Source organism: Protomyctophum parallelum (genome assembly GCF_964188405.1).
Source record: "Protomyctophum parallelum genome assembly, chromosome: 7".
NCBI lineage: Eukaryota > Metazoa > Chordata > Actinopteri > Myctophiformes > Myctophidae > Protomyctophum > Protomyctophum parallelum.
This window is the reverse complement of record NC_139705.1, coordinates 19,490,899-19,518,633: the sequence shown is the minus strand read 5'-3', so window position 1 is coordinate 19,518,633 and position 27,735 is coordinate 19,490,899. Positions and strand designations below refer to the sequence as shown.

The window sequence follows — 27,735 nt, the reverse complement described above, 5'->3', positions numbered from 1 at the left end:
TGGCAAGGGCTGGAGGAAGAGATCCCACTTTTTGTAAAACGTATCCTCTTGTAGTCAGAGTATGAATGTTAGTTTTTCCATGACGTATATTTCCCTGGACCCCAGTAATGTCTATCCAATTGTCTTTGGTTGGTGGGTCCTGTTGGTACCAGTGTAGTGTGATCACTTTCTTACTTTTTGCTAAAAGTATCTTGATTAAATATTTGTCATGTGTTAGAAACTCTTCAGGAATATTCCCTAAAATAGAAAGCAACAAGCCTGAGAAAACACAATGGTCTCCATGGTGGATATCCTGCCAATATTTCTGAATTTTAAGTCCAGAATATATGAGCGTGGCCCACCTCCTTGTGGCTACAATGAGGATGTCAATGTTTCTAAATGAAACAAAATCTTCAACAGAAAATGTTGTTATATTGTGGGTGTACATCATCATTCATTAGGCCATTCAAGAAACCTCAGTTGTGAATACTCTTGATTGTAATTTTATAATCAAGGAACTGTTAAAATGAAAAATTACTTGCACACTGCCAGCTTGCACGGTACATGAAGTTATTTATTAAGAAGGAAGCAACGTTTCAGGCACATACAACCATCCTCAGGCATGATAATCTGAAATGATCACTGTTATTATTACAAATTATCATACACACAAAGAAAACGTGCAGTATTTTGCTTGGATTTTTTTTTCTCCTATTAATGCAGCACTATGTGATTGGGTCATTTAGTCCACCTCCTCAATAGTGGGACCCTTTGAGTTGCTTCCCGCTTGACTACCACAGCTTCCCGTGGGGCCTGCACCTCCCTGGTACAGCTTGGACACAATAGGATTGCACAACTTCTCCATTTCCTTTTGCTGGTGCACAAACTCCTCTTTCTCTGCCAGCTGGTTGTTATCCAGCCAGGAGATCACTTGATCGCACTTTTCGATTACCTTCTTTTTGTCCTCCTCACTAATCTTCCCTTTCATGTTGTCATCCTCCAGAGTGCTCTTCATGTTGTACGTGTAGGACTCCAGAGAATTCTTGGCTGCTACTTTCTCTCTCTGTATGTCATCCTCTTCCTTGTACTTGTCAGCATCCTGTACCATCCGCTCAATATCCTCCTTGCTGAGGCGACCCTTGTCATTAGTGATGGTAATCTTGTTTTCTTTGCCGGTGCTTTTGTCCGCCGCCGACACATTTAGAATGCCATTTGCATCGATGTCAAACGTCACCTCCACCTGTGGTACACCCCGTGGTGCGGGAGGGATTCCTGTGAGATCAAACTTGCCCAGGAGGTTGTTGTCCTTAGTCATGGCCCTCTCACCTTCATACACCTGGACCAGCACACCTGGCTGGTTATCTGAGTAGGTGGAGAAGATCTGGGTCTGCTTAGTGGGTATGGTGGTGTTGCGCTTGATCAGAGCTGTCATAACTCCGCCTGCGGTCTCAATTCCCAGAGACAGGGGAGCCACGTCCAATAGCAGCAGGTCTTGAACGTTCTCTGAGGTGTCGCCCATGAGGATAGCCGCCTGGACAGCTGCACCGCATGCCACTGCCTCGTCTGGGTTGATGCTCTTGTTCAGCTCCTTGCCGTTAAAGAGGTCCTGCAGGAGCTTCTGGATTTTGGGAATTCTCGTGGAGCCACCAACCAGGACAATATCATTGATCTTGGCCTTGTCCAGCTTGGCATCTCGCAGGGACTTCTCAACTGGATCGAGTGTTCCCCTAAAGAGCTCGGCATTGAGCTCCTCAAAGCGTGCCCTCGTGATAGAGGTGTAGAAATCAACTCCCTCATACAGAGAGTCGATCTCAATGTTGGCCTGCGTGCTTGAGGAAAGGGTTCTCTTGGCTCTCTCACAAGCTGTGCGCAGTCTCCTCACCGCCCTCTTATTTTGACCAATGTCCTTTTTGTGTTTTCTCTTAAACTCTTCTACAAAGTGGTTGACCATGCGGTTGTCAAAGTCCTCACCACCAAGGTGGGTGTCTCCTGCGGTGGCCTTCACCTCAAAGATGCCATCCTCAATCGTCAGGATGGACACATCAAAGGTACCTCCACCAAGGTCAAAGATCAGAACGTTGTGCTCTCCTTTCTTGCCTTTATCCAGGCCGTACGCGATGGCTGCCGCCGTTGGCTCATTAATGATCCTCAGAACATTCAGTCCAGAGATCACACCTGCATCCTTGGTGGCCTGCCTCTGAGAATCATTGAAATAGGCCGGAACTGTGATGACAGCATTGGACACCCTCTGTCCAAGGTAGGCCTCGGCTATCTCCTTCATTTTCACCAGGACCATGGAGGAAATTTCCTCAGGGTAGAAGGACTTGCTCTCCCCTTTGTACTCTACTTGGACTTTGGGCTTTCCATTTTCACTAATCACTGTGAAAGGCCAGAGCTTCATGTCGGACTGTACGACATGGTCGTCATACTTTCTGCCAATGAGGCGTTTAGCATCAAACACTGTGTTGGTGGGGTTCATGGCCACCTGGTTTTTGGCAGCATCTCCGATGAGCCTCTCCGTATCAGTAAATGCTACATAGCTGGGAGTGGTCCTGTTGCCCTGGTCGTTGGCAACAATCTCTACTTTGCCATGCTGAAATACACCCACACAAGAGTAGGTGGTGCCCAGATCAATGCCAATGGAGACTCCTTTTGCTGACATCTTGGTTATTCCTCTAGAGCCCCTATGAACAGATAAGCGAAATGCAGTTTTAGATTTGTCAAATATCACTGTAATTAATAACTAAATAATTTTAAGCTACAATCCGGTTTACAATCTGTTTTATATATTTATATCTGGATTGTAGCTTTAAAATGGGAAGCCACAATAATGTTGACTGAATCGTTTGGTTATAAAGTAAGTAATAGTCAGAAAAATTACACTGGGTACTCGAAATTAACCAAACTATCATAATTGGAATACTGAAATCACAGCAAAAATGATAATTAAAGGTTTCAAGTGGTGTGCCATGCTAACAGTATGATACATCTGTTAGCCATATTATGCCACTGCCATCCCTATAACAGTATATGATCACAAGAAGTTAGCCTTCAATCTGATACTGGACTCCACAAGCCCTTTCCATCACTATTATAAAGTGTGAAGCCTCAGATAACATGGGGCTTTTATAGCAGGGTTTCTGTTATTTCAGCCACATTCAAAACAAAAAAATAAGGGAAAAAATGAATAACTACTTTTTACTACTTTACTACTTCATTTAGTGGTACTTACTTTTATTCAACTGTCCCTTTGAGTTTTCGAAGGATCTCAGATGAGTCCACTTGGAACAGTTTCCCCTGTGTCAGATCCCTTGCCCCTGAGTTGTGTGGTTCTTCAAAAGTGTTGCCTGAACTGACTCTGACCCAGTGCTTATATAGTGAAATGCTTGTTGTCTGGAATGTTCATGATGAATCCCAGCTCCCCAGTCATCTCAGTCAGTGTTAATATTAGTAACTGAGGCAGCAGGGAGGCCCAGAGGAGCTAGTGAACATTCTAGACTGGCTCAAATCGCTTTGACACTCTGGAACATTCTGGAACGGCAGAATCACTTTCACACTGACTCAGCCAGCTGAGCAGTTGAATGACAGGGTTATAAGAGCAATGCACAGAATGTAGCAGTATGCATAGCATTGATGAATGAAGTATGCGACATGTCTAGTTAATGTACACAATAGTTACAGTATTTTTACACTCTTATAAGTACATTAACACAGGAATGAATTTCCTGTGTAGCTCCCTCTTAACATGCACAGACATGAACACATGTGTAGACTGTTTAAAATTCAGTTTTCGCTGTTAAACAGGGTTGACTTTATTGCTGATTTATGAAATTTCTCCACATACTGTAATACATAGTAGACATACATTATAAGCACATTGGAAATATAAATGATTTAAGTGACAATGATAATCATATGGCAAAACATAAATATTGTCTATTATGTCAAATCTATAACATACTTCATAATTGTTAACAGAAGCCACTGGATTAACCACTTCTATGTGATATTTAAAAAAAGATAAAAGAAATATCCAGTAATGTGTCATGATATTTACTTACAATAAATTATTGTAAAGGCACATTCATACCATGACCGTTTAAGGTATTTTCCAGTCAAAATTATATATCTATTCACTGTACTCTATTCAACTCTTCATTACGTATTTCAGTTTAGAATTTCAGACTGAAATTAGAATGTGAAGAACAACTGTGGAGGATGGCGGTACAACCATTTGAATTGATTTTTATATAATGTATTCTGCCTCAATCAATATTGGATTAATCTGTGATGACTGGATGTTAACTTTAAGGGTCAGTATATGCAAAATACCAGTAATTAAAAGTCATCAATGCGCATGATTATGAAACATTTGTAAAACACAGTGTCAACACAGTTGACTATGGGTCATACGTAACCCTGCCTCATGGAATGTACTTATGATTTAATGCATTGATAGACCAAAACACACTATCTGCCCTTTAAATATTATGATCATCATTTGGCACTGTGTGTGATATTAGGAGTAAATAGACAAATCAACAACAGTGTGCTCTAGCAACATAAGTAACGGCAACTAAGTTAATACATAGACATGAGCATGCAAGCAGGCAAGTGACAGACATGTTAATGTTATACTTCTTGGTCGCTTTTTACATATACTGTATATGTTTCTCATGATTATTAATATTCTGAAGTGTTAATAATATGAAGTTACTTTCAGCATAAGTAAAATAATTCTTCCATTCTGTCTGTTTAGCAACGTTTACAAAATAAAGCGATATCTCTGTCTGAAGTCCATTGTGTGTTCAGACTCTCAGCATCAGACACTCCCGTTAATACCTGAGGAAAGAATATTATTCAAAAAATACGATATGCAAAACATAGTCATTTTAAGGATAGCAAGATAAAAAAATAAAAAAATAAAATGATTTCATAGAATGTCAGATTTATACTATCACTAGGGGTGGCGATATGGTGATAAATATCGTTGAGGCGATACAATGTCTCCAAGATAAGATATGCCTTTTCAGAGATATTGTATCAATTGTGATACAGTGAATGCACTTGATTTGAGTTCTTCTGTAGAACGATGGTTTCGTTCCCCAAAAATAATAAGTATTTTGGTCTAAATGGTCTGTTACTGAGTCCTTTTTCTTTTAGTTTTTGTTACCTTGTAGGTAATTTGAGTTCCCAGAAGTTTTCGCCCAGTTCCCACATTACAAATTGGAGGGGCGAGGAAACTTCTGGGCCGGAGGCCTAATATCTGTGGACGGGAAATGACCACTCAGCGGACACACCTCCTGTCGCTCTGAAGCGAGCCTGTGGAAACTGTTAAACCGGTCCGAAGAACAACAAGTTGCTACGAGAGTAACGCGGGCATTTATTTAAAAACGGCATTTATGTTGAATGTCGTGTAATGGGTTTCTTTTTCAGCACTGTCACTACATACTGTATGTTGGAATGGACGAGAAAACTAATCGCTGATGGCATGTAACAACAACTATGTTTATTTTATTGGCGAGAGGCCGTTGAGATCCATACCGTTAACTGGTAATATCATTATTTTTTGCCATATCTGTATGTACGGGTGTACGGCCATATAATTAACTGTTTACCATCGCACTCAACCCATTACAAATAAGTCACAATCGTGCATTTAGCCTATACTGTCTGTAACAAGTCTGCGATTAAGTGTCGTATTTGACCATCCGTTCCTTGCATATCCAACGTGTATTTGATGTGTAAATGTGAAACACAACACTGACTGTATGGTTCCTGTTATTTTACACAACATTCACAAAATCGCAATAATTTATTATTCCTAAAAATGAATAGAGATGGAAAGATAATTTATTATTCCTAAATATGAATAGAGATGGAAAGATAGATAATAATCACTCCTCCCAGGGCTCATAGTCAGTAAAAGTTAAGTGTATAATACATTGTTTTAAGTGTAAATAAATGGACCACTCAAACCAAAATAATGCCATTACTGTTATTAACGTTACTGAACTTGGGAAACCAAATATTTGCCAAGAGGTTGTGTGTCCTGTTCACTAGGATAAATGATATACATGGGCCTGACATTGTTTTAGGTTGAAAGCCACATAATTATGGTATCTCTTGTTTGGGGTGTCCGTGGGACTATTAAGTTATTAAATTAATTGATGTCCAAATAGGCTTTAAAACAAAATAAATTCGTCTTAACAATTTCCATCAGTAAGCAATAGCAATGAATACGATTAGGTGATAAATACACTAGGTGTGGTCTCTTCTCTTGGTACTTTAAATAAACAATAGATGTTTTGACCTTATGTACAATTTAAGGGTATCTGTCCTACTGAGGTTCGACTTACATTGTCATTTATATTATAATGACCCATTGTTTTATAAAGCGATAGATTGGAAATATCAGCTCATTTCGAATTGTAAATGTGTAGAGGTCAAACTTATCTCAATCATTATTGTTGTTTCAGTGTTGTGTTTTCACGTTATTGTAAAAACTGTTGTAGACCCTGTTGTAGACCCTGGTCTACAACAGGGACAGAAGCTCCTTTTAGGAAGTCATGGACAAGGTCGGAGAGCTGTGTTCCATCCTGACAGCATTCAGTACCAGAACAAGCAGTCATAGCATCAGCATCTTGGGAGGACATAATTCTGGTCAAAATGCATGCAAGGTCTAAAAGTTTTGCTTCAACCTCTGGGTGTATATAAAAAGCCTGTTATTACACCTCACTGGATATTTATTTGGATATGCTCAATGCTCATACTGTATGTATGTTTTCACCCTAGCTTAATGTATTACCTGTGCTGTCAGAGAATGTGCTGTGGTTACAGTTCACAGCTCTGCAATATCAATCTGTACCACTGGATATTATGACTTTCTTTTAAAAAGAATGGAAAATAAAATAAGCTGCCTCCTGGGTGATAGATGTAGATTTCAGGTGCTTTTTTTCATAATAATGTATAACCTATATTAATGCTATAGCAAATTCTTGCACACTAAAAGTAATATTCTTAATCAGTGTATTTTAGCAATCTGCAAGTTATGTCCGTTGACAGCAAAGGCAGACCATGGCAATGTTCAAATGTTATGGCCCTGGTTCTGTGACATGTTCAATCTTTTCACATCTAATTATTGGGCAAAAGTGTACCAAGGATGCAGTTTCTAAATAGCCTGCCCTGGGTGGTACAGCATAGCATACATACTGTGAAATAATATAGTGCTGGGCCATGCATGCATGTTCAATTGTTCATACAGAGACGTATTGATTTTACGACTTGTATTCAAGTCTAGCTCACTTTACTACTGTAGCAAATATTATAATGGAATACTATCATGATTGTTGGGGCCATATATGGTGTGTATGGCTCAGCTCTCAAGTTTATGTTGCACTAGATTTAGACCCCAAGAATAGATGAGCATGTGTCATTAATCTGATGAAGCAAAACTGGTTGTGGGTGGTTAAGTTATTTGAAAAATAACGCTTGAATAAATATCTTGATAATATTGTGTATTGTGATACTGCTTGAAAGAATATTGTGATATTATATTTTTCCATATCGCCCACCCCCTAACTACCACTATTACTACTCATACAAATAAAATGAATAGTAATAAATAAATAATAATAAATAAATCTGTAGCCTACATACCTGTAATAGTTTGGTTTGAAGGGACCGTTCTTGTTCAGGCCCATGTACTTGGCCTGCTCATCGGACAGCTCTGTGAGATGGGCGTCAAAGTTAGGTAGGTGCAGGCTGGCCACATACTCATCTGGAGAAAGAGACAGTACCATTTTACAGCGCTTCGTTAACATGGTGGTATTTATTATGCAACTTATTCATGTTCACTAGTTGTGTTGGTTGATGGACATTTGAGGCCACACCACAAGGTGGCAGCAATGAGCTGAAAACTGTCAAATGGACATAAGCAGTCTGCCTTCTGGCTACAGAATATGGAACATTTAGACTGCTGCATTAATTACAGGGATATTTCACTTTTTCAAATCAAATATACAAACAAATATATAAGAAATAAATGAAAAGGGCAAATGGAAAAATCACGCCTCTCCCACGCATTAAATTAGAATGTCTTAATGAAAAAAAGTATAAACAAAACTTGTTCTTACCCATCTTTTTTGGCAGGAGATACACATCTTGTTTATAACGTCCCTCTGGAGCATTGAACAGCTCAATCAGGGCCAGGGCCTGGAGAGAGATGGACAGAAAACCCAGCTCATAGGTCAGGGGAAAAGTTTTCATAAAATCTATTGGTACAGAGCAGGATTGCCATTTGATGGTAAAGTAGTAGTAAAGGAGTTAGAGCCCATACATTTGACAGCAACACTAACATGATTCATTTTTAGGATTAGTTTTTTCTCCAAACACAACATTGTGTTCATTAACTACTGGAACCAGAAATTATTCAACCACAAAATATTGGATACAAAGCTTATTATTGTAACATTACAGTATGTTGGACTATTGCCATACATAAAAGATGCCTATTCTACAGAGAAGAGAATGCTAAGACTCAAACCTGAGTTGTAGCAGTGATGGACAATACAAACGTAGGTACAGTGGAGCAGCTCAAATTCAGAAGCCTGCCCTGAGAAACAACACATAGTTGAAGTGAATAGTTGGATGAAAATCAAATGGACTAGAACAGTGGTTCTCAAAGTGGGGCCCAGGGACTCCAAATGGACCCTTTCATGTCTGTAACTCTGATCAGTTTACAAATGGCACAAATTGAGTGTACGTAAATATGAAACCAAATGGACCTGTAAAGACTCATGGGGTCATTGAAATTATAAAGGTTGAGGACCACAGGACTAGAAATCCACATGGAAACAGAGCTTGGACAGGCAAAAGCTTGAAATAACAACAGTTATAAGTGATACTGTCAGACAGTCAGGAATAATCCACCAACTAGGAGAGTGCACCACAGGGAAAACTGCAGGAGCTGGGTCCAGGGAAACAAAGCCTTGTGTTACATTAAGGCACTGCCGTGTGGGAAAGCACAGTTTATACTGTAACACATTCAAGCTTTTACCATTTTGCAAAAGACTGTCACATTTCAGTACCTCTGCTAGCAGGACAACTCTCTTGCCATCGGGCCAAATAATGTGGTCCACCTGGGAACGCACCCTCTCCCAGGTCAGCTCTGGGCTACGGAGACTTGCCTAAAGACATAGGACAGGACAGTCATAGATCAGATTGATATAGTACAATAAGGCAAACACTGATGATTATTATCATAAATAATTTAACAATCTATTTGTTTTTGGATTATATGCCAAATGTACGCAATTAATTTGGATCATAAAATGATGGTAAAACAAAGTACTAAAGCTCATAAGTTATCCGATCCCGAACAGATGTCTTGAAGTTACTTCATATGTTTACGTAGGAGTCAAAGAAAAAATGAAAATAATAATAATTGTAAATATCACAATTACTACATGTATTATTTGATTAGTAAAGTTTTATTTGAGTAAGTGTGTCAATAATTATTTTAATGATAATTTCATGCCGAATTACTCACAACATCAATCTCAGTATTAGAGTGTCCCATGTTGCAGACAATGCAGCCATTCTTCATTCTGTCAAGCTGCTCTCTGGTAACAACATTCTTATTACCTGAATTAACAGGGGTAAAAACAATATCATAAATGTAGAGTGTAGAAACTAAGTGATTCTAAATTAAAGTCATATGTTATGCTTCAGTGATTGAGATAAAATGATGTAATGAAAATACATAATTTTCTGTCAAGCTACATGATGCTAAAGTATACATTATGTTTAAGGATTTAAAGGTGAAATAGTAATTGAATTACCTTTTTAGAAGAATTATATTTAATAGCAGATTCCCTTGACTGAACCCATTTATTTATGGGCGACTATGCTTAAAATACATTTGAGTGACTTTGTGTGCATGTGTCTGTGTGGGTGGGTGTCTGTGTGGGTGGATGACTGGATGTGCGTGTATGAGCACGGAAGTACCACGCCAATACCGCTGGATGGCACTGTTGAGCAGCGTCACACACACACACAGACACAGGCCAGGGAGGGGGGGGGGGCGGTACAGTACAGTACCACTCAGTTCAGACGGGTCTGATTTTTAAATATAGTATACTGTTTAAACTGATGCCATGTTCTAGACCTAAATTACTGAGGCGCTACACTGGGGCCGATTCATACTCCTATTTTACCGCTGTAGTGCCGAAATGATTTCGGCTCGTCAGACATTTTCAGTAGCACCGAAGAGCTGACTTTAGGACGGTACCTGCCCCCCCCGTACCTCAAATGACGTCACATTGTAGGCTCTACACCGACTTTTATTCGGCTCTAAAATAGGAGTATGAATCGGCCCTGTCTGTATGCATTTGATTTACTATAAGTCGCTCTTGGATAAAGAACTTCTGCTAAATTGTAAATTGTAAGTGATGCCTGCAGAATTGTGATCATCAAAGCTGAAGTGAATTGGTGTCACTGCGTGAGGCCGGCTGGCTTACCAGTGCAGGTTATCACCACATCCATCTGCCGAATGACCTCATTCAGCTTGACCACACGAAAGCCGTCCATGCTGTGTGGACAATTTAGTTATTTCATTTTCATGTTTTCTCCTTACATGTAATGAGAACAACTGAGATTTGAAAGAAAACCTCAATATATGATTTAGAAGTGAACAATAACTGGAATAATGTTGGCCAGAGTATCCCAGAGCTCAATCCTTAGCTCCCTCATAGTTTCCCTCTACACCAAATCTCACCGCCTAACATAGAAGATCTGAATTTTCACTGAAGTTTCACTCCAGAATAGGGACACTAGGGTTCCTGTGGTTAAAGGATACTAGCTGAAATACTTTAAACTATACCTTAAAGGTGATATAGACAAGTTTTCAGACAAAATTTAAAATATATATAAATGTATTTTTTGGCCTTTTTTCCCTCTATCTTTCCCTATATTATGATGCTGAGGTGTTCTCCTGCAACAGCACACTCTCCCTTTGGCCCCCTCTGGCTGAATGCACTGTTTATATCCACTACAGTTTACTAGTCAGGATGTCGGAGGGGATTTAAACTTTTAGCCAATTGCAGTGCGAGGCTGTGGCGGTGTGTTCAACCCAGCAGTATTATAATGAAAACGCGATGCGATTTCATTGCAATGTATAATATTATCCCCATATCTTAGTTTCACCATTGTTCATGTGAAATAGTATGTTTATGATTTAATATGTAAGCCTATTGAAATTATGAGAATCGCTATATGTATAGCGCATGGTTGGGTGGTCCGGCCGGCTTGAAGCATGCATTCAACCCGTGCTCGCCAACGGTGACAAGCCGTCGCGGATCATCATAGCGATTTTTCTTCATTGCAATGAATAACCGTGGACAAAGTAGTTCACATGAACGATGCTGTAGTGGCTGGGGCATTTGAGGGGCAATATGTTTTATATGCACGATTACCAAATAAAAGAGAATTGAATTGAGAGCCAGTGAGTCTCCTCCACTACTTCCTACTTCCTCATTTGCGGGACTCGTCGTGTCAGTCGTGTGATATTGTGATTATGCTACAGTTACCCTTAAAAAAACATATCAACTCAATGTCATTGTTGTAACTAAGATATCGATAGAAATTCATAATAATTTTATGTCATATTTAGCCATACGAGCGCAATATCCATAGCGTCCCTCCCAGCAGAAACAACAACCCCATAGCCTGAAGTGACCTGGCTCAGCCAATAGAATGACGGGGGGAGGGGGGTGGAGCTAGATTTGAATTTGTTTGGAAACACTCAATCACTTCTGTGTACAAACACTGGAAACTTGTCTATAATCTATATCACCTTTAAATTACAAATCAAGTCAAATGAAAATAAACAGTATTCTACTGATTGGCAACCTTTCAGCATGGCCTAATCAATGTCAGTCAATGTCATGTCAATAAGGATAATTGAGGTAGCACAATGATGCACTAAAGGATTAGCAGAGTAATCGGCAGTCACTCACCATGCCTGCAGGGCACAGATGGGGTCGATCTCTGTGATGCACACGATTGCGCCAAGGGCCTTCAGAGCAGTACAGCAACCTTTCCCCACCTGACCAGATGTACATTTAGCAGAAATGTCTGTCAGAAAACCAACGCTGACCAAATTAAAGTGTTAAGTGAGAACATTGTTTTAATCAAAGAATGACTCTGACCTCTCCATAACCACACACCACAACTTGTTTGCCTCCAAACATTACATCAGTTGTCCGTTTTAAGCTGGCAATGGAGATGAAAGGCATTATGACACAGTCATGAAACAATAACTAACAGTGATTGACATTTCATGCGTTACATAATACACTCCACTCACCCATCTAGGATAGATTCACGGCAGCAGTAGAGGTTGTCAAATTTCTGTTTGGTGACTGAGTCATTTACATTCATTGCAGGAACACACAGTTTGCCAGCCTTGGACAACTGGTACAATCTGAGAACACACGTGGGAGGTTGAGTATACAGTGTGTACACACACACACACACACACACACACGCTAAGGTGTCAGGCTTTGTAACCTTTCCAGGGTGTCTGGCTAATTGGTTCCATGGAGAGCTGACCTTGGACAGCTGCTGCAGCTCATCGTGTAGCTCTATCATCTTAGCCAGCAGGACTACAGTAATATCAGACCTCTAACCTTTTCAAACCACAATGTCAAATTGAACTAATACCGATTTGACCCTGGGTCAACAATCGTTTTCTCACTTCCAGCTCAGTTGAGTTCGGTTCAGCTCGGTTGAGTTCAGTTCAGTTAATGTCTACCATCACTATAAAACTTTGAACATAATGGTCATCTTCTCACACTAGAAGACTTTGAAAATACATTTGAAAGACTGCTAAATACTTCCAAGTCTCACAAAGACAATTTGCCAAAGACTATGAATATTGCAGGGTCACTATTTGTAGGAATACAAGGTTGTCAATCAATACATTTCATTTTGGACATTCTAATCGAGTTAATTGCCCCATCATGTGACAGAGCAGAGGTACTGCACATAAAATACTAGAGATTTGTTGTTCACCATTGTAAATGGTAAATGGTGCATTTATATAGCGCCTTTATCCAAGGTGCTTTACATAGATTGTGCATCAATTCACCCATTCACACACACATTCATACACTGATGGCAGCGGAACCCATGCAAGGCACCAACCAGCACATCAGGAGCAATTTGGGGTTCAGTGTCTTGCTCAAGGACACTTCTACACTAACTCTGGGGGAGGCCGGGTTCGAACTGGCAACCTTGCGGTTACCATTCAGCCACTCTACCCCTGAGCCACCGCCGCCCGCCACCGCAGTGTTGCTATCTACTGTACTGTGCTGGTAGAGAGTGCACCTATTGGTCGTTGACTGATCAAGCCCTTCCTGGAGGATGATGGCAGTGCGCCACAACTTGCGCAAAACTATCATGATTATATTCAGACATTGGGGAATTTGGCTGCAACAGTAAAATGGTTTAAAAGTTGTTTGTTTTAAGACGTTCATAAACTTTTCATACTACACCAGAACATGACAAGTCCATTCTAACCTATGCACTCCAGTGACACTCTCCTCCACAATGCCCTGAGTCTTCTTGAACACACTGGGATACTTCTTGTACACCCAGTGGGTCAGGTCTCCACCGTCATCCAGGATCTAACAAAAACAGTTGAACCAAATTCAAAGAAAACATCTGTAACAAAATGGAGCTTCATACTGAGATTCTTTCTTTTATGTGTTGTAAATAAAAGAAAATGGCAATGATTATTATCATTATCAATAATAATAATAATACCAGTAAGACACCCTGAGGGTGAGGTCGCGTGCACGAATCCGCCTGGGTGACGGCAGACTGCTGGGCGAGCGTTGGCGTTTTGGCATGGGGGGTCAGATCAACATGTCAATGTCAGACCAGGTCAGCTCCATATATGGAGATCTAAGGGTGGCAGAGGGGGCAGTGTCTTAAGTGTACAGGGTTTGATGAGGCCCCAGGTGGGGCCGGGCCTTAATTTTCGGGCCAGTTGAGAATGGACAGGTATCAGTGAGAGGGAGACATCGAAGAGGAAGGACGGGTGGGGAGGATCAACATATGGAATGTCAGCTCCATGGAGATCTAAGGGTCAGATGTTGCTGGCCGGCTCAATATATGCAGATCTAGGTGATGATGTCGTGATCTTCATATATGGTGACGGCCATATAAATGGTGTTGTGGCGTGTCACGAGGCGTGACGTTGCGAGGCTTGACCATATATGGAGGCGTGACACAAGGCGTGACACAATGCACTGGGATACGGGATAATTATGCAGGTTTTCATAGTAAACTGCGACCATAGGTCGCAATAGGATTAAGTATATTGTTGCTCATTAAACGTTATCTGACCCCAAAGAATCTTTGAAAGTTGAATTTGCTTGTGTGTGTGTGTGTGTGTGTGTGTGTGTGTGTGTGTGTGTGTGTGTGTGTGTGTGTGTGTGTGTGTGTGTGTGTGTGTGTGTGTGTGTGTGTGTGTGTGTGTGTGTGCATGCGTGAGCATGTGTGTGCGTGTGTGTGTGTGTTTCGGTGTGAAACCCTGTTTGACAATGCACTATTTCTTAAAAAAATTATAAAAAATTTACTTTTGTGTGGTTTGTATTTATCGTGCAGCTTTTCGTAATGTTTTGTAGTTTAGTTTGTTTGGTTTTTATAATCCCATAAAGGATGAGTCACACACACACACACACACACACACACACATTTGTTCATACAGGTGGGTGTTAAGTGTATAATGGTTTCACGCTGATACCATGTTGGCTTGCCAGCCCTCGGTGTTGACACAGCGGTCGATGCACCACCAGAAGTCATCCTCTGACTCACCCTTCCATGCAAACACAGGTATTCCTGTAAAAACAAAAACCCATGTAGAAACGTATACCAAAGCAAGCACACGTGTACTGTACTGTACTGTACTGTACTGTACTGTACTGTACTGTACTGTACTGTACTGTACTGTACTGTACTGTACTGTACTGTACTGTAACAAACATGCATAATAAAGAGAAAGTGAGAGAGGCATAGCTGTGGGTTAAAGGTATAATCTGGTACAGATCCATTAGGTTAGTACTATGTTGACTGAGTATGGGCCTTTTCACACAGCGATTCTAAGACTTGGGCTGAGTTTAGTATAACCATGTTCCACCATATGTGTTAACCCCTGGCTTTAGAGCAGTGGTTTCCAACCTGTGGTCCTTGAGGGGGTTCCAGGTGGTCCCCAGCTAAATGATGGAGAGTTGGTATCCAAATGGACCCTTGTAGATCTTTAACTCTTGAGAGTGTAAAATGAAACCAAATGGACCCTCACAGGTTCATTTGGTTTCATGTTATGCTCTCAAGAAGAGTTACATTATTGTTTAGCAACTGCATTACTGAATTTACAAGAAGTCTACACAATTAGAGAATGCAGAAGAATTGTTATTTTGATCGATTTGGCCTGTTATCTCTCCTATGGTACCATATAAATATAATACAAGTTTTGGCTACATGAGGCTACATCTCATCAAATAGTGGTCAGTGGCTCAAATGCCGAATACATAATGGAAAAAGGTTGAAAACCAATGCTTTAGACTAGAGTAAGCCCTGAGTTAAGGATTCACTCTTTTAAATCAGTGCCTACAGTTTGAAGTCTTAGAATATCTCTCACACAGAACAAAACTTGTTTATATTCGAGTATACTGTACAGGCAGTGTTGTAGTCTGTCTACCGTTAAACGCCATATACAAATTTTTTGGGGGAAAGTGTATACCATCTGGTGTCTGCTAATCATTTCATCCATTGACCACGTGCGAGCGTATAGCCTAATATGTGTGCATGTCGCGCAGGGAATAATTATGGTATACCGTCTGAAAAAACCTAGGCTATAGCACTGTGCAAGGAAGCTTATGGAGGAAAAGTCGCCAACGTCATTTTCTCTACCCTGCAATTCCAACCGGCAGATTCGTCACACTCTGTGGCAAACTGCTGCTGAAACTCTGGTGGAATACATTGGAGTTGAGTGGACAAGCATCTGAACAAACACTATCTCTATTGAGACTGTAAAATAAGTAGTATCGGAGACTGTCCACTCTTTCCTATCTGGCAAACAAATCTCAAGATCCCTCAGAGACAGAAACGATACATGCCGCTGTTTAGATGCCTCAATAAATATAACCTGTGATATGTCTTCTTTTATATTCCTGAACCGACTATATGACAAAAGGCGCAATCGTTCATAATTAATATTTGTTCAAGAGCTGGTCCAGCCGGCTCCATTCACTGCCATTGAACTTCCGGTGCATGATTTGCCGATGAGCGTTATGGCGCAGCCCCGGCGTCACGTGACCTCATGTCCTTTCCTTCTCATCTGTTCTGTGTACAGGTTTTTTTTATTAGACAACAAACTTCCCATTTATTCTAACTTCAGTTAACAGTAGTGATCCTCACTCAAGTGTTTTGGGGGATAAGCTCACAAATTCAGGGATAATCCTGTTCTAGACTGTGATACTGATTAGTCTAAGGGTGGGGATATTCCACTATGTTGTAAGTGTGAAAGCACTGTTAGCCCAGGGCTAATGGAGCTGTAAGCCTTTAATCACATCCTCAGTATTAATTCATGCATTTGTAAGTTGTAACCAAATGGACTCTTTCGCTTTCATTGGGTTACATTCAGGTTTCCATTTGGTTATATTTGTTTTGTACACTCTCAGAGTTAAATTAAAAGCGAACTGTGAGTCTTACCACTCTCTGCCAACGCAGCCGCCACCTCATTCTGAGTGGAGTAGATGTTACAGGCTGTCCAGCGACATTGGGCCCCAAGGGCCACTAGAGTCTCAATCAAAACCTGACAGAGAGAGAGAAAGAGAGAGAGAGGTTGAATTAAATGTATTAATAAAAGGGACAGAAATCACACTGCCATAGTGGAGTGACAGCTAGGTATCTGAGTAAATGACATAGTGGAGTCACTGGAGTGACAGCCAGGTATCTAAGTAAATGACATAGTGGAGTGACAGCCAGGAATCTAAGTAAATGGACGTACCGCCGTCTGAGCGGTGATATGGGTGCAGCCTACTATCTTGGCCCCTGCCAGAGGTTTCTCCCCCTGAGCTCTCTTCCTCAGGGATATCAGGGCTGACATATCTATGTGTGGAGAAACAGAGGGATTACAGAATTAGTGGAAACTGACACAAAATAAACTGAAAATAAAAAATATTTTTTCTTTGTACGGGATTGCTTTAAAAAAAACGTAAAAAAACTTAATTATAACACATAATAATGTGCTTGTGCGTAGGTGTGCAGTTAATTAATTAATTAATTCAAGTTTTATTTATTCTCGATATTACACTGAGTAATTAAACTCATTTTCAGTGTCGTCGAGTAATACAATATCATATAGAAAAACATCACAATACATCGGAAGATCAGGAAAATGTGAATTACATAGGTTTACAAATAAAAAGCTAAGACAAATTTCAAAACGATCTAAAAACATATTGTGGGGGTCTGTATGCTCACCAAGGACTCATGTGGTCAATTTTAATGCCGTTTGCAGGTCATTTCATGTATTAGGGCCACAGAAGCTAAAAGCAGATCTACCAAGTTCAGAGTAAACTTTTGGTACCTTGAATTTGGGGAAATTACTTGACCGGGTGTGGTAGGGTTCAGAGTCCCATTTCAGAAAAGATGAGATGTATTTAAGACAATCTCCAAGCATGGCTTTATACAAGAACAGGTGCCAATGCACCGTTCTCGTCTTAAAGCCAATTTTAAGTCGCAATTTACGAGCAAGGACCTCTGTAGGGTGTTTAAAAGTAAGTCTCTCATCAATCCAAATACCAAGATACTCTGTGACTCTTTCGATATCGGCTCTATTCATAGAAGATATGCGAATGTCATTATAGGAGATTGTTTTGGCTCTGGAGAACAACATGAATTTTGTTTTGCTGATGTTCAACATCAATCTGAGACCAATAAGGGCATCCTGGAGGACGTTAAAAGAAAGTTGTAGGTTTTCTATTGCGACTTGTATAGTCTGCAGTACAATAAATGACTGTGTCATCTGCATAGAGATGACAGCTACAGTTATTTAAAGAGGAGGTGATATTATTTATATAGATACTAAAAAGGATTGGGCCCAGTATTGATCCTTGTGGGACACCTTTTGAAATGGTTAAAAACTCAGACTGGGTATTTTCTGTTTTCACACATTGATGTCTTTCAGACAGGTAGCTTTGGAACCAACTACAGACATTTGTGTCAAAACCAATACTGTGTAATCTCTGCAACAGAAGGGAACGATGGACAGTATCAAAAGCTTTTGATAAATCTACAAATGATTTGATAAACAAATGCAGATTGGCTGAACAACAATGGCAGCAGGCTGGAGGAGCGTACAGTATTTTAAAACCCACCTGGGCACGAGAGAGAGATTTCAAACAATGACGTGTGTATACCAAACAAAAATAAATTCTAAGGTGGAAATAGAAGGAGAGAGAGTTGAATGAAATGGGGAGAAAAAGGTAGCTTATAGGTGAATAGAAGAGAGAGGATGCCCTGATCATGTTTCCCAATGAAGAGTACTGACAAAGCCCTAGCCTGGGGTCATGAACTGTTTGGGAGCCAAGAGAAGGACTTTAATATCAAACAATGCTAGAGCAGCAGAAACGGACACCACGTGATACGTATCTGGGAACAAAGTGGCCACAGGGTGCTCAAAGCCCTCTCTGTCTTGTTCACAGTGGTAGAGTGTCTAATTGCTTTTTGGCCCGCCCCTCACAGCATCTCATAGTACACTACAGTATGTACTGTTAAGCACGGTCCATACTCCTTCCGACCCTCCAAACATTTCTTGTACGAATATGTATTGACCTTAAGTCGGCACAACTTTGATCCTCTTCCGGCCTATCGGCATAACTAAATACATTATTTGCCACTCTTTCACGCAAGTAATCATGTGATGTGACAATAATATTGTCACATCATAGTTGACTCTGATTCTGAAATGCAATGTTCCTGACCAGCTGTCGGTTTCATGTGCCTGTGAGGTGACAACCGTTTCATATACCTTGCTCTGCGATCTCGATCTCGCGTCGGCCGAACTCGGCCTGTTTGACGTTCTTAACACAGAAGTCGGTACTGCCCTGGGTGTTGAGCTGAGCTTTGTCCCGTGGAGAGGTCTCATCATCAGAGCTGTCTGAGTAAGAGGCAGCTGGGAAATGCGGGAGACCACACAAAAAGCCACCATTATGGCGCGCACACACAAAGGATACAATTATTAAACTAATACCTTATAATCATTGTGTCAATCAAATGGTGTGTGTGTGTGTGTGTGTGTGTGTGTGTGTGTGCGTGCGTGCATTGTACCTGAGCTGTAACTGTCTGTCGAGGACTGCGAGATGGACCGTGACAGAGAGCGCCTGCCAGCCTTGGTGGGGTACTTGCTGAACTCCTGTTTATCCTCTGTGTTAGCAAACTGGATCTGAGAAGCACACCACCAGACACAATGGAAAACAACAGGGATATAAATAGGCTACTGTATAAATCATTAAACAAATGGTAGATAATAGACATGAATCACTTGAAGCCAGGCAGCGCATGCCAGGACTCGCGTCTGTACTTTATATGCTTGTTTATCATCAAATCAGAAGCCTGAAAGGGAGAAAATAAATGGTAAGCTATAAACGTTAGATAATATAATAACTAATTCTACTGTATGCCTGAGTTTCTGCTTTTATTTGAGCTTTTATTTTTTCTGTGCCAGGCCAGACGAAAAATATGTCACCTCAAAGCTCTGGTAACTAGACATCATCTGAGCCTTCTACATTAACACAGAGCAGATAAATCACAGGTGGGTCAGGGGAGAAGGGAGGTGGGGCCTATCTATTTTTAGAAACTTCCTCCCAAGACTGATTTATGCTTCATTCAAATGCACAGGCTTCAGCTGTTGGCATGGCTCACCTCCATGTCAACCAGACCCTTCAAAGGGCCCAGGATGGATGAAATACTGCTGGCTGCTTGGTTGGGAAGGCTAGGCCTGGATGTTTGCAGGCATACTAAAAGTTAATTCATACTACAATTGCACTTTTGCATGACGAAAGTGTCTGTGTGCATTGTTCAGTTGAATATGAATATAGGCCTATATATACATACATACATACATACATACACACACACACACAGACACACACACACACACACGCAGATCCAACACACCAAAGGTTCGACATGCAGAAACAACGGTCAGACATGCGGTCAGACATGTGCTGCTCCCATGCTTGCGGTTATGGTTGGGTTAGGGTTTGAGGTAGGTCGTCGGTCTAATGACAGTCAGACCAATAGTATGTCGGAACTGCCAGAGCGCTCTGTCTTCTGGAATGTAAAATAAGAGCACTGTTTACCTCTAATGTAGTTTTCACTGTTACACTTAAAAATATAAAATAACAAGTGTGAGCCCATTCATATTCATAGCTATGTAGGTTGTTGAACTGAACGGTAATTAAACGTTTACCTATCCTTTTATAATGGACGATTAGGGCAAGTGAGCATGACCTTTTTAAAGAAGTCCTGTACTTGTGCAAGTTGCAAGTGCCTCTGAGACCTTAGTGTCAGAGTGTAACGGTGCTAATTATAAGACTATAGCTGGTGTGAAATTGGCTTTCTTTAGCACTCTGTGGGCTACAATTGGCCTCAAGATCCAAGAAATCCACTGAGTGCCCAATGCACACGCTGAGCTAAGAACAGTCTGGCAGCCCTAGCAGCCAGACAACACTTAGATGTCACCATTAGAGAGATTAAGGAGAGTCTGACAGATGTCCCATTAGGTCTTTTAAACTGGGTCATCAGGGGCAGTGGGGAGCTGCAGAGTACGGCTACGCCTGATTTATCAGTTGCGTGCTAGTGCCTCGCACCAGAAATGGCAGATCTACAAGCTCACAACGTATCAAACTGTGATGCATTGTGGGTTTGTAGATCAGCTATTTATAATATCAAATTATGAATCAGGCTATACACTGGTGGACCAACTTAATGCCGTTTGATTGATATAACCCCTTTTAGCCAATAGATTAGCACATAAAGAATTTTTCATATCAAGGTACATTATTTATTCTGCATTTGAGCCACGGACCACCAGATTTTGCCTCTCAGACCCAAAACGTGGAATATTTTGTTGTTGGATAACATTTACCATTAGGAGAGAACAGGCAAACACTGGACAAAATGACAATTCTTCTACATTATATAATTGTATTGACTTTTTGTAAATTACCATAAGTAATGCAGATGTTTAACAATAATTTAACTCTTGAGGGACCCGTACGGGTACATTTGGTTTCATTTGACACTCCAATCCATTACCAACTCTCCATCATTTAGCTGGAATCCCTTCAAGGACCACAGGTGGTCCCCGGACCGCTGGTTGAAAACCACTGCTATAGACCACAAGTGAGTGACCACATTCTTGAGATCTGCAAGAATCTGTGAGAAGGTTGTTTCAGGACTGGGTAGCAGTTCACTGAAAAAGTAAGCACCATGACGTGTGCTTCAGTTAAAGACAACCTGGCTATGGCGACAGATCAATTGGGACTTACTTGGATGAATTGAATATGAAGGACCCCAATGGAAACAGGCCATAGTGCTTTCTTAGGCTATAAATCCTCTTAGCAGACCTTGTATTGAACTGTACTTTCCTGTGCTTTTTCTGCAAACTGTAAAATAAAGTATTCAATCAGTCAATCACTCACAAGTTCACTTACAACACATTTGACTTGGTTGGCGATGGCACCATGGAGTAGAAGAAGAAATTAATGATACATTTACCTCCCTAAAAGATACTGCTAGTGATGGAGATATGTGATGGTGGAGTGAAGGACAGAGTTTACACAAAGAAATCCTTACTTGTCCATCTCTTTTTGCCCATCCAAGAAAACAGGTGTAGTACAGTATGTCCATTTCCAATATTCCTTCCCATAAAGCCTTTTAAGTGGCTTGTTGTGATATTTTATATGTCCATAGAATGTGTTTGGAGTAAAAACGAACACGTCTGCTTGCTGCGTTGACACAACACACAACTGATAATTCCGGGAGAACATGAACGCCTGACTAAAAACAGTTGGATAACATTGTGATCGTGTGAGTGTGAGCTGAGCTCCACAGTATGATGTTAATGCAGACATAGTGCTAATATAATGACACAACACTTCTACATGATAGAATGCAATATTCAATAGTCATATACAGGTAAATACTAGTATATGTTTATGCAGGCTGACTTCAAAGTGGTAACAATGATAAAATGCTAACTATACTAAATTGTTAGTAGGCATATGCAATACTCAATAATCATAATTGTACATGTACATTTCAGTTTAGTTTGTTTATGCAGTGGGTAAAAATACTACACATGGTAAATATACCGTAAAACACTGCATACTAATGATGTAACATATTAGGGATAAGTACTGATTTTCACATAAGATTGAGTGTTGGAAACTTGTGAAAATGGCACGCCTGGTCTAGCTCTCTGGTAACTGCTACACAATTATGAAAATTAAGACACTACTCATTCTGAATTTAAGGCGTTCACAATGGAAGGTGTCTTGTACTTTGTGGACAAATTGCCTTGACAATACAGATTTTGATAACATCTCGTGATTGATTTAGTGGTCTACGTTTCAGATGAAATAAGAAATTAAGTTTTCAAACATAATCCAATGATGATGTACAATGATGCTACCAACTGTCATTCATTCTACTCTCACAACACTTCATTCCAAGGGCATTAATGAAAACTGGGCTTGAACAGTGCAGTGTGTGTCACTACTGCTTAATGAAACAATACAAACCGAGATGAGCAGCTGGGTTCTAGCTCACCTTTTTGCATCGGTTTTAACTCCAGAGGATTAAGACTACGTTCTGGCTAGTGCATTGCATTTCAGTGTTTTCCAGGCCAGTACAGAGATGGCATAAGCGACTCATTCTCCTGTGGTCAGAACATTTAGGAAAATATTGTTGCGCAGACAGTCAATGGTTTGCTCCAGAGTTCTGTCCTCTGTGGTCTTTTGAAGAGATGATATTGCAACTAATTGACTGCCCTCCGATAATATATAATGACCATTAAAGCCATACTGAATAGTTTGCAGTGGTGAGTAATTCACGATTAAGAGCTCAGCTCAGCCCAAATACAAAGACATCATTGAAAATTTGCGGCATACGAGAACCGACACTTGACACATACGTGTGTGTGTTTGTGTGTGTCAGTGGTACCCAAGTTGCAGATTAAAGTTACGGTATGAGCCCCCTGGTGATGAGATAGTCGTGACTCACCCGCTCCCGCCCATTCCCGTGTCTGTGTGCCATGGTTGCCAGTCAGACCCTGGTCTTTCAGGTTAGTTTCCGTCTCCCTGTGGCTGTGTCCTCTGTGTGATGGTGCTAGGTGTCCCTGATGTTATTATCCCACAACCCTCCCAGGCAGAGGTGGGGGGAGGTTCCCAACTATTATCATCATTTCTAATGGAGAGAGAGAGAGAGAGAGAGAGGGAAGGCCGAGATAGTAGGGGCGTCCAACCCAGCCCGCCCGCCCTCTCTCTCTCTCTCTCTCTCTCTCTCTCTCTCTCTCTCGACCCTTGACAACTAGCTGCTAAAATCAGTGGGTTATAGTCTATGGCCAAGCTGTTAATGTGCGTGCACACACACACACACACACACACACACACACACACACACACACACACACACACACACACACACCCTCACAACACTAACAGCAGCTTAGAGTACTTATTAGTACTAGCCATACTAATAAGAGGGGATAGACACAGGAATTATACTCTCTGTTTCCATTAGCCTTCTGTAGCATCTACAGGTCACCGACCCAGTAGCATCTTAAATCTAAGTACACTTTCTGTCTTACTCTTAGAAACATTTTTTGGCATGTTGTGAATTGCCGGTATAATGACAAAATGCAGGTTGGGCACTGACCCAACACCACAAATATATTATAGTGATAGTCTGATTGAAAAGACAAATGACAACCCACCTCATCTAACCTAACCATAACTGCAAGCACGGGAGCAGACACTAGTCCGACATGCGGATGAATGTCGGACTAATGCCCTGTCTGAAAAGCGTCCACCTCCCAATTTAATAAAAGGACAGTCAGACCCTGACTAAAGACAACTAACAGCTGTTAACCAAGAACTTGTCCCCAGTCAAGTTAGAGATGGAACACTCTTGAAATTTGGCTTCAAGTATGAATCATCTTAAGTTATACAGTACAGTATAAACAGAACAGAACATCTAACAACACTTACAATGACAAATCCACACTGCAAAATGACCACGCCTTCATTGGCCTCTCACAGCCTGAGACTGTACTGTTGCCATGTCATTTAGATCAACACAGACGTGACGGATTATACAGTGTTATGAAAAAACATACATGTTGCTGGTAATCTTTTCCGTTTAAACTATGACCTTTATTTGATAGACATTATGGTGGAAATCAGGATGGACACCCACAGAATTACAAATGACCATGAATTTTATAATCTGTTTGTTTTTCCCATGTGTATTGTTGTAGGAAAGCTTTGACATTACAGACAGCCACGGTACAAATAATTTGAATGTCAAGGTAGAAATTGCACAGACAGAAATTTTCTGGTTAAGCAGCGATCCAAAACACTAAATGTCAATGGCACACAGGGAAAATGATTTAGACTAGACCAGTCCATATGGATGTGTAATATTTCTCATCTTAAAGCGACTTTTCTCCTGTTGTTAACATAGCTTGGGAAGTGGTGGTCAACACTGAGCATGAAACATTTGGTGTCCAAAAATAACAGAGGGAACCCATTTTGCAAATAGTTTCAGAGACTAGTTTGACCTTGTGCACAACGTTTTAAGTGGTAAATGTGTTTGAGTCTGTTTCTGTGCTGCTTCTTTCTGGAGAATTAGGGAGGAGATGGGCTCTTTGCTCATATGTCATCCTTTGTCACTCAAATAGTGCAAATATTTACCATGATACCAAAACATCTGCTTGATCTCAAGTGTCGCTGTGTTGCGACCTGTTGCACCGCCACCATGAGGCCGATTTGAAAACCTTAGGGCTGCAGCTCTTCCTTAACCTAGTGGGAATGTACGTGCTATGTTTCAAGGCCATTGAACGCTGCGTTTAGTGCAAAACGGGCCACGGCCGGCAAACTTTGGAAGCCAATCGTAGCCCATCGTTATGGAATCTGAAACATCTATCTGACAAATAAGTATGTGTAGTTTGTGTGAGGTTTGGACAAGATCTGTAGGAGTAGTAGCAAAAAGTCTGTTTCGCAAAAATCGGCCAGACTCACAGGAGTGAATCCCTCACCATTAAGTAAGAATAATCATTATGGGTTATGTAAAATTGCTTACAATTGATGTGAAAGATTATGCATGAATACATTTACAGTGAGTGCCTCCATCTCCCAGGGGGTGTATTGTGTAATATTGTGTAACTGATGTATTAGTACTAGGGTTGTTTGTTCCACTCATCCACACTTCCACACTAATGCGTGGACTGGAGATACACACACACACACACACACACACACACACACACACACACACACACGCACACATGCTGACACACACACACACACACACACACACACACACACACACACACACACACACACACACACACACACACACACACACACACACACACACACACAAGCACAGAGTGGAATCTATTTTCTTGCAGTACCTGCATGGTTGATAATGTTAAACTCCAGAGTGCACTATATACTATATTGTTCACACTTGAACAGCATCGTCTTAACTGTTTTCATACCTGATGCTGATACATTTTGCTTTATTTTCCCTGTTCTATCATTTTCAATATCTCTTGGGCCCATCGCTGTCATTTGTTTAACACAAACAGGTGGCACAGCTTGACCAGAGGCAGTCACAGGGCTCTCACATTTATTCATAACACTCAGAGCTACCTTGTTTCATAAGAACCGTCCACATTCCTGCCATCCAATATGTTTTACTTCAGACTCCCTGGGGCTGGTCCTACTCCTCATATTATTGCACTTTCAGGCAGGGGGTCACAATAATAAGCCCTGGGCCCCTGCTGCACAGGACCATTTTTTTACTTTACATTGTGATTGAGAGACGATTTACCGTTGGGTTGAAATAATAATGAAGTTGTTATTATAAGCATTTACTAGTATTAAGTCGGCAAATGCAGATGTTTATTAGTCAGACGGTCATGGGATCTCCTCTCCACATCCGTTTTTTGAGGAAGGAGGAACAATAAAGGAACTTAGAAGGACACAAAGCCTATACAAAATACTTTTTGATCAAAGTAGTTATTAAAGTGTATATGTAGATTGCTATGTTTTATGTAGCCTACTGTAGCCTACAAGCTACAATTTCTGATCAAGAGCAGATAAAGTAGTTAATTTGACGAGGCAATGCCATCAAAATACTGGACACAAAATTTGTAAATCAATAGCTTCGCGTTTTCCATATCTTTATAGTTTTCCGACATCCTGTACGGGATAGAGTGATTCTGGCTCTTTTGGGACTGCGGCTGCGGTATTCCATCTATTCTAGCGCATACGTGAATACTGTTAATGACCACAGTGGGTGCACTGTGCCCAGTGCCCACTTAAAGGTACACTGGCTACAGTAGTGTGTTTTATAATTTACAGTACTGCAGTGGCAGTGCTAATGCGCATCAACACGAATTTATCACCTTCGCACTTCCGTCCGTTATACAACACGCACACGCACGCACACACGCACACACACACACACACACACACACACACACACACACACACACACACACACACACACACACAGTCAATGATGATGAAGACTGAGCATCATACCTTCTTGACAGACTTGAGCGTGGGGACCGCGGTGAACGCTGCGGAAGGCAGCTCCCCCACGTTCATGTTCATATCGCTGTTCTTGCTGCTCACAGTCATGTTCATATCGCTGTTCTTGCTCACAGTCATTGCTGAGTATTTCTCTGCAACGTTCTCAGTCTCTTTGACATATTTCGTAGCTTGTTTAACCTCCGACTTGCCGTCAACTGCCGAGTCAGTCATCATGGCATGCAGGTGATATTTGACCAGTGATAATGGTTGGTTGTCCTCTTCACAGTGTGCAGCCTGGACCACTAGTCTAGTCGTCTTCTTCCTCTTCTTCCTTCCTCCTCGTGTTGCTCTGTTTCTTGTGTCCCGATAGAACGCAAGCAGTTTACAAGATATGCTCTAGTCTAGACCCTTACTTACACACTGCAATTAAACTGAATGAGCGGATCTACACTTTGACGCCATTACTTTAGAATAAGCATGAATAGAAACACATCCTACTCGTCCCGGTCAGCTGCCTGCCATCCATTCCACAGACAGACAGTAGCATCTAGAGAGGCGGGCGGTGTGTTGAGGCTGCCTGTCACGGTGTCACCTGAACAAGTGGGCAGTGTGTGTGTGGGCGGCGTTTGTCCAATGAACGTCGGAGGAGAGAAGGACCCCGTGGTCAAGGCGCCACAGTACAATGTAAATCGTTCTGCTCGCTGCAATCCTGTGAATGCAACGCATATTCACAGCACACTATTTGTTCTCTTTGCCTTTAGTCTTAACTGTGCAGCTAAAATTAGATAATTGACCCAACTCTGTCAGTTCTTTCACTTTGAGTGTGAAATCAACTTTATTCGTTGTCAGTTCT

The 27,735-nt window shown here is 41.1% G+C and overlaps 2 protein-coding genes across 3 annotated transcripts; both read right to left on the bottom strand.

Annotated features, from left to right (window-relative positions):
• Positions 1-679: 679 nt before the first annotated feature.
• On the bottom strand, positions 680-3,305 carry hspa1b (heat shock protein family A (Hsp70) member 1B). Its single transcript, XM_083769297.1, has 2 exons — positions 3,212-3,305; positions 680-2,663 (listed from the first exon to the last, which is right to left on the bottom strand). Exon 2 carries the CDS (start codon positions 2,639-2,641, stop codon positions 722-724), a length of 1,920 nt encoding a protein of 639 aa, XP_083625423.1. The 5' UTR covers positions 2,642-2,663; positions 3,212-3,305; the 3' UTR covers positions 680-721.
• Positions 3,306-3,766: 461 nt separating this feature from the next.
• On the bottom strand, positions 3,767-27,416 carry ahcyl1 (adenosylhomocysteinase-like 1). Of its 2 annotated transcripts, none has more exons than XM_083769501.1 (17): positions 26,892-27,416; positions 19,381-19,495; positions 19,082-19,225; positions 17,057-17,157; positions 16,759-16,861; positions 14,792-14,886; positions 13,561-13,667; positions 12,347-12,463; positions 12,189-12,252; positions 11,997-12,085; positions 10,500-10,570; positions 9,530-9,624; positions 9,069-9,167; positions 8,525-8,593; positions 8,115-8,193; positions 7,639-7,759; positions 3,767-4,821 (listed from the first exon to the last, which is right to left on the bottom strand). In XM_083769501.1, exons 1-17 carry the CDS (start codon positions 27,114-27,116, stop codon positions 4,815-4,817), a joined length of 1,701 nt encoding a protein of 566 aa, XP_083625627.1. In that variant the 5' UTR covers positions 27,117-27,416; the 3' UTR covers positions 3,767-4,814. The 2 variants fall into 2 exon arrangements, with proteins under 2 accessions (XP_083625627.1, XP_083625628.1); XM_083769502.1 differs by lacking the exon at positions 26,892-27,416 and adding an exon at positions 23,341-23,470.
• Positions 27,417-27,735: the final 319 nt, after the last annotated feature.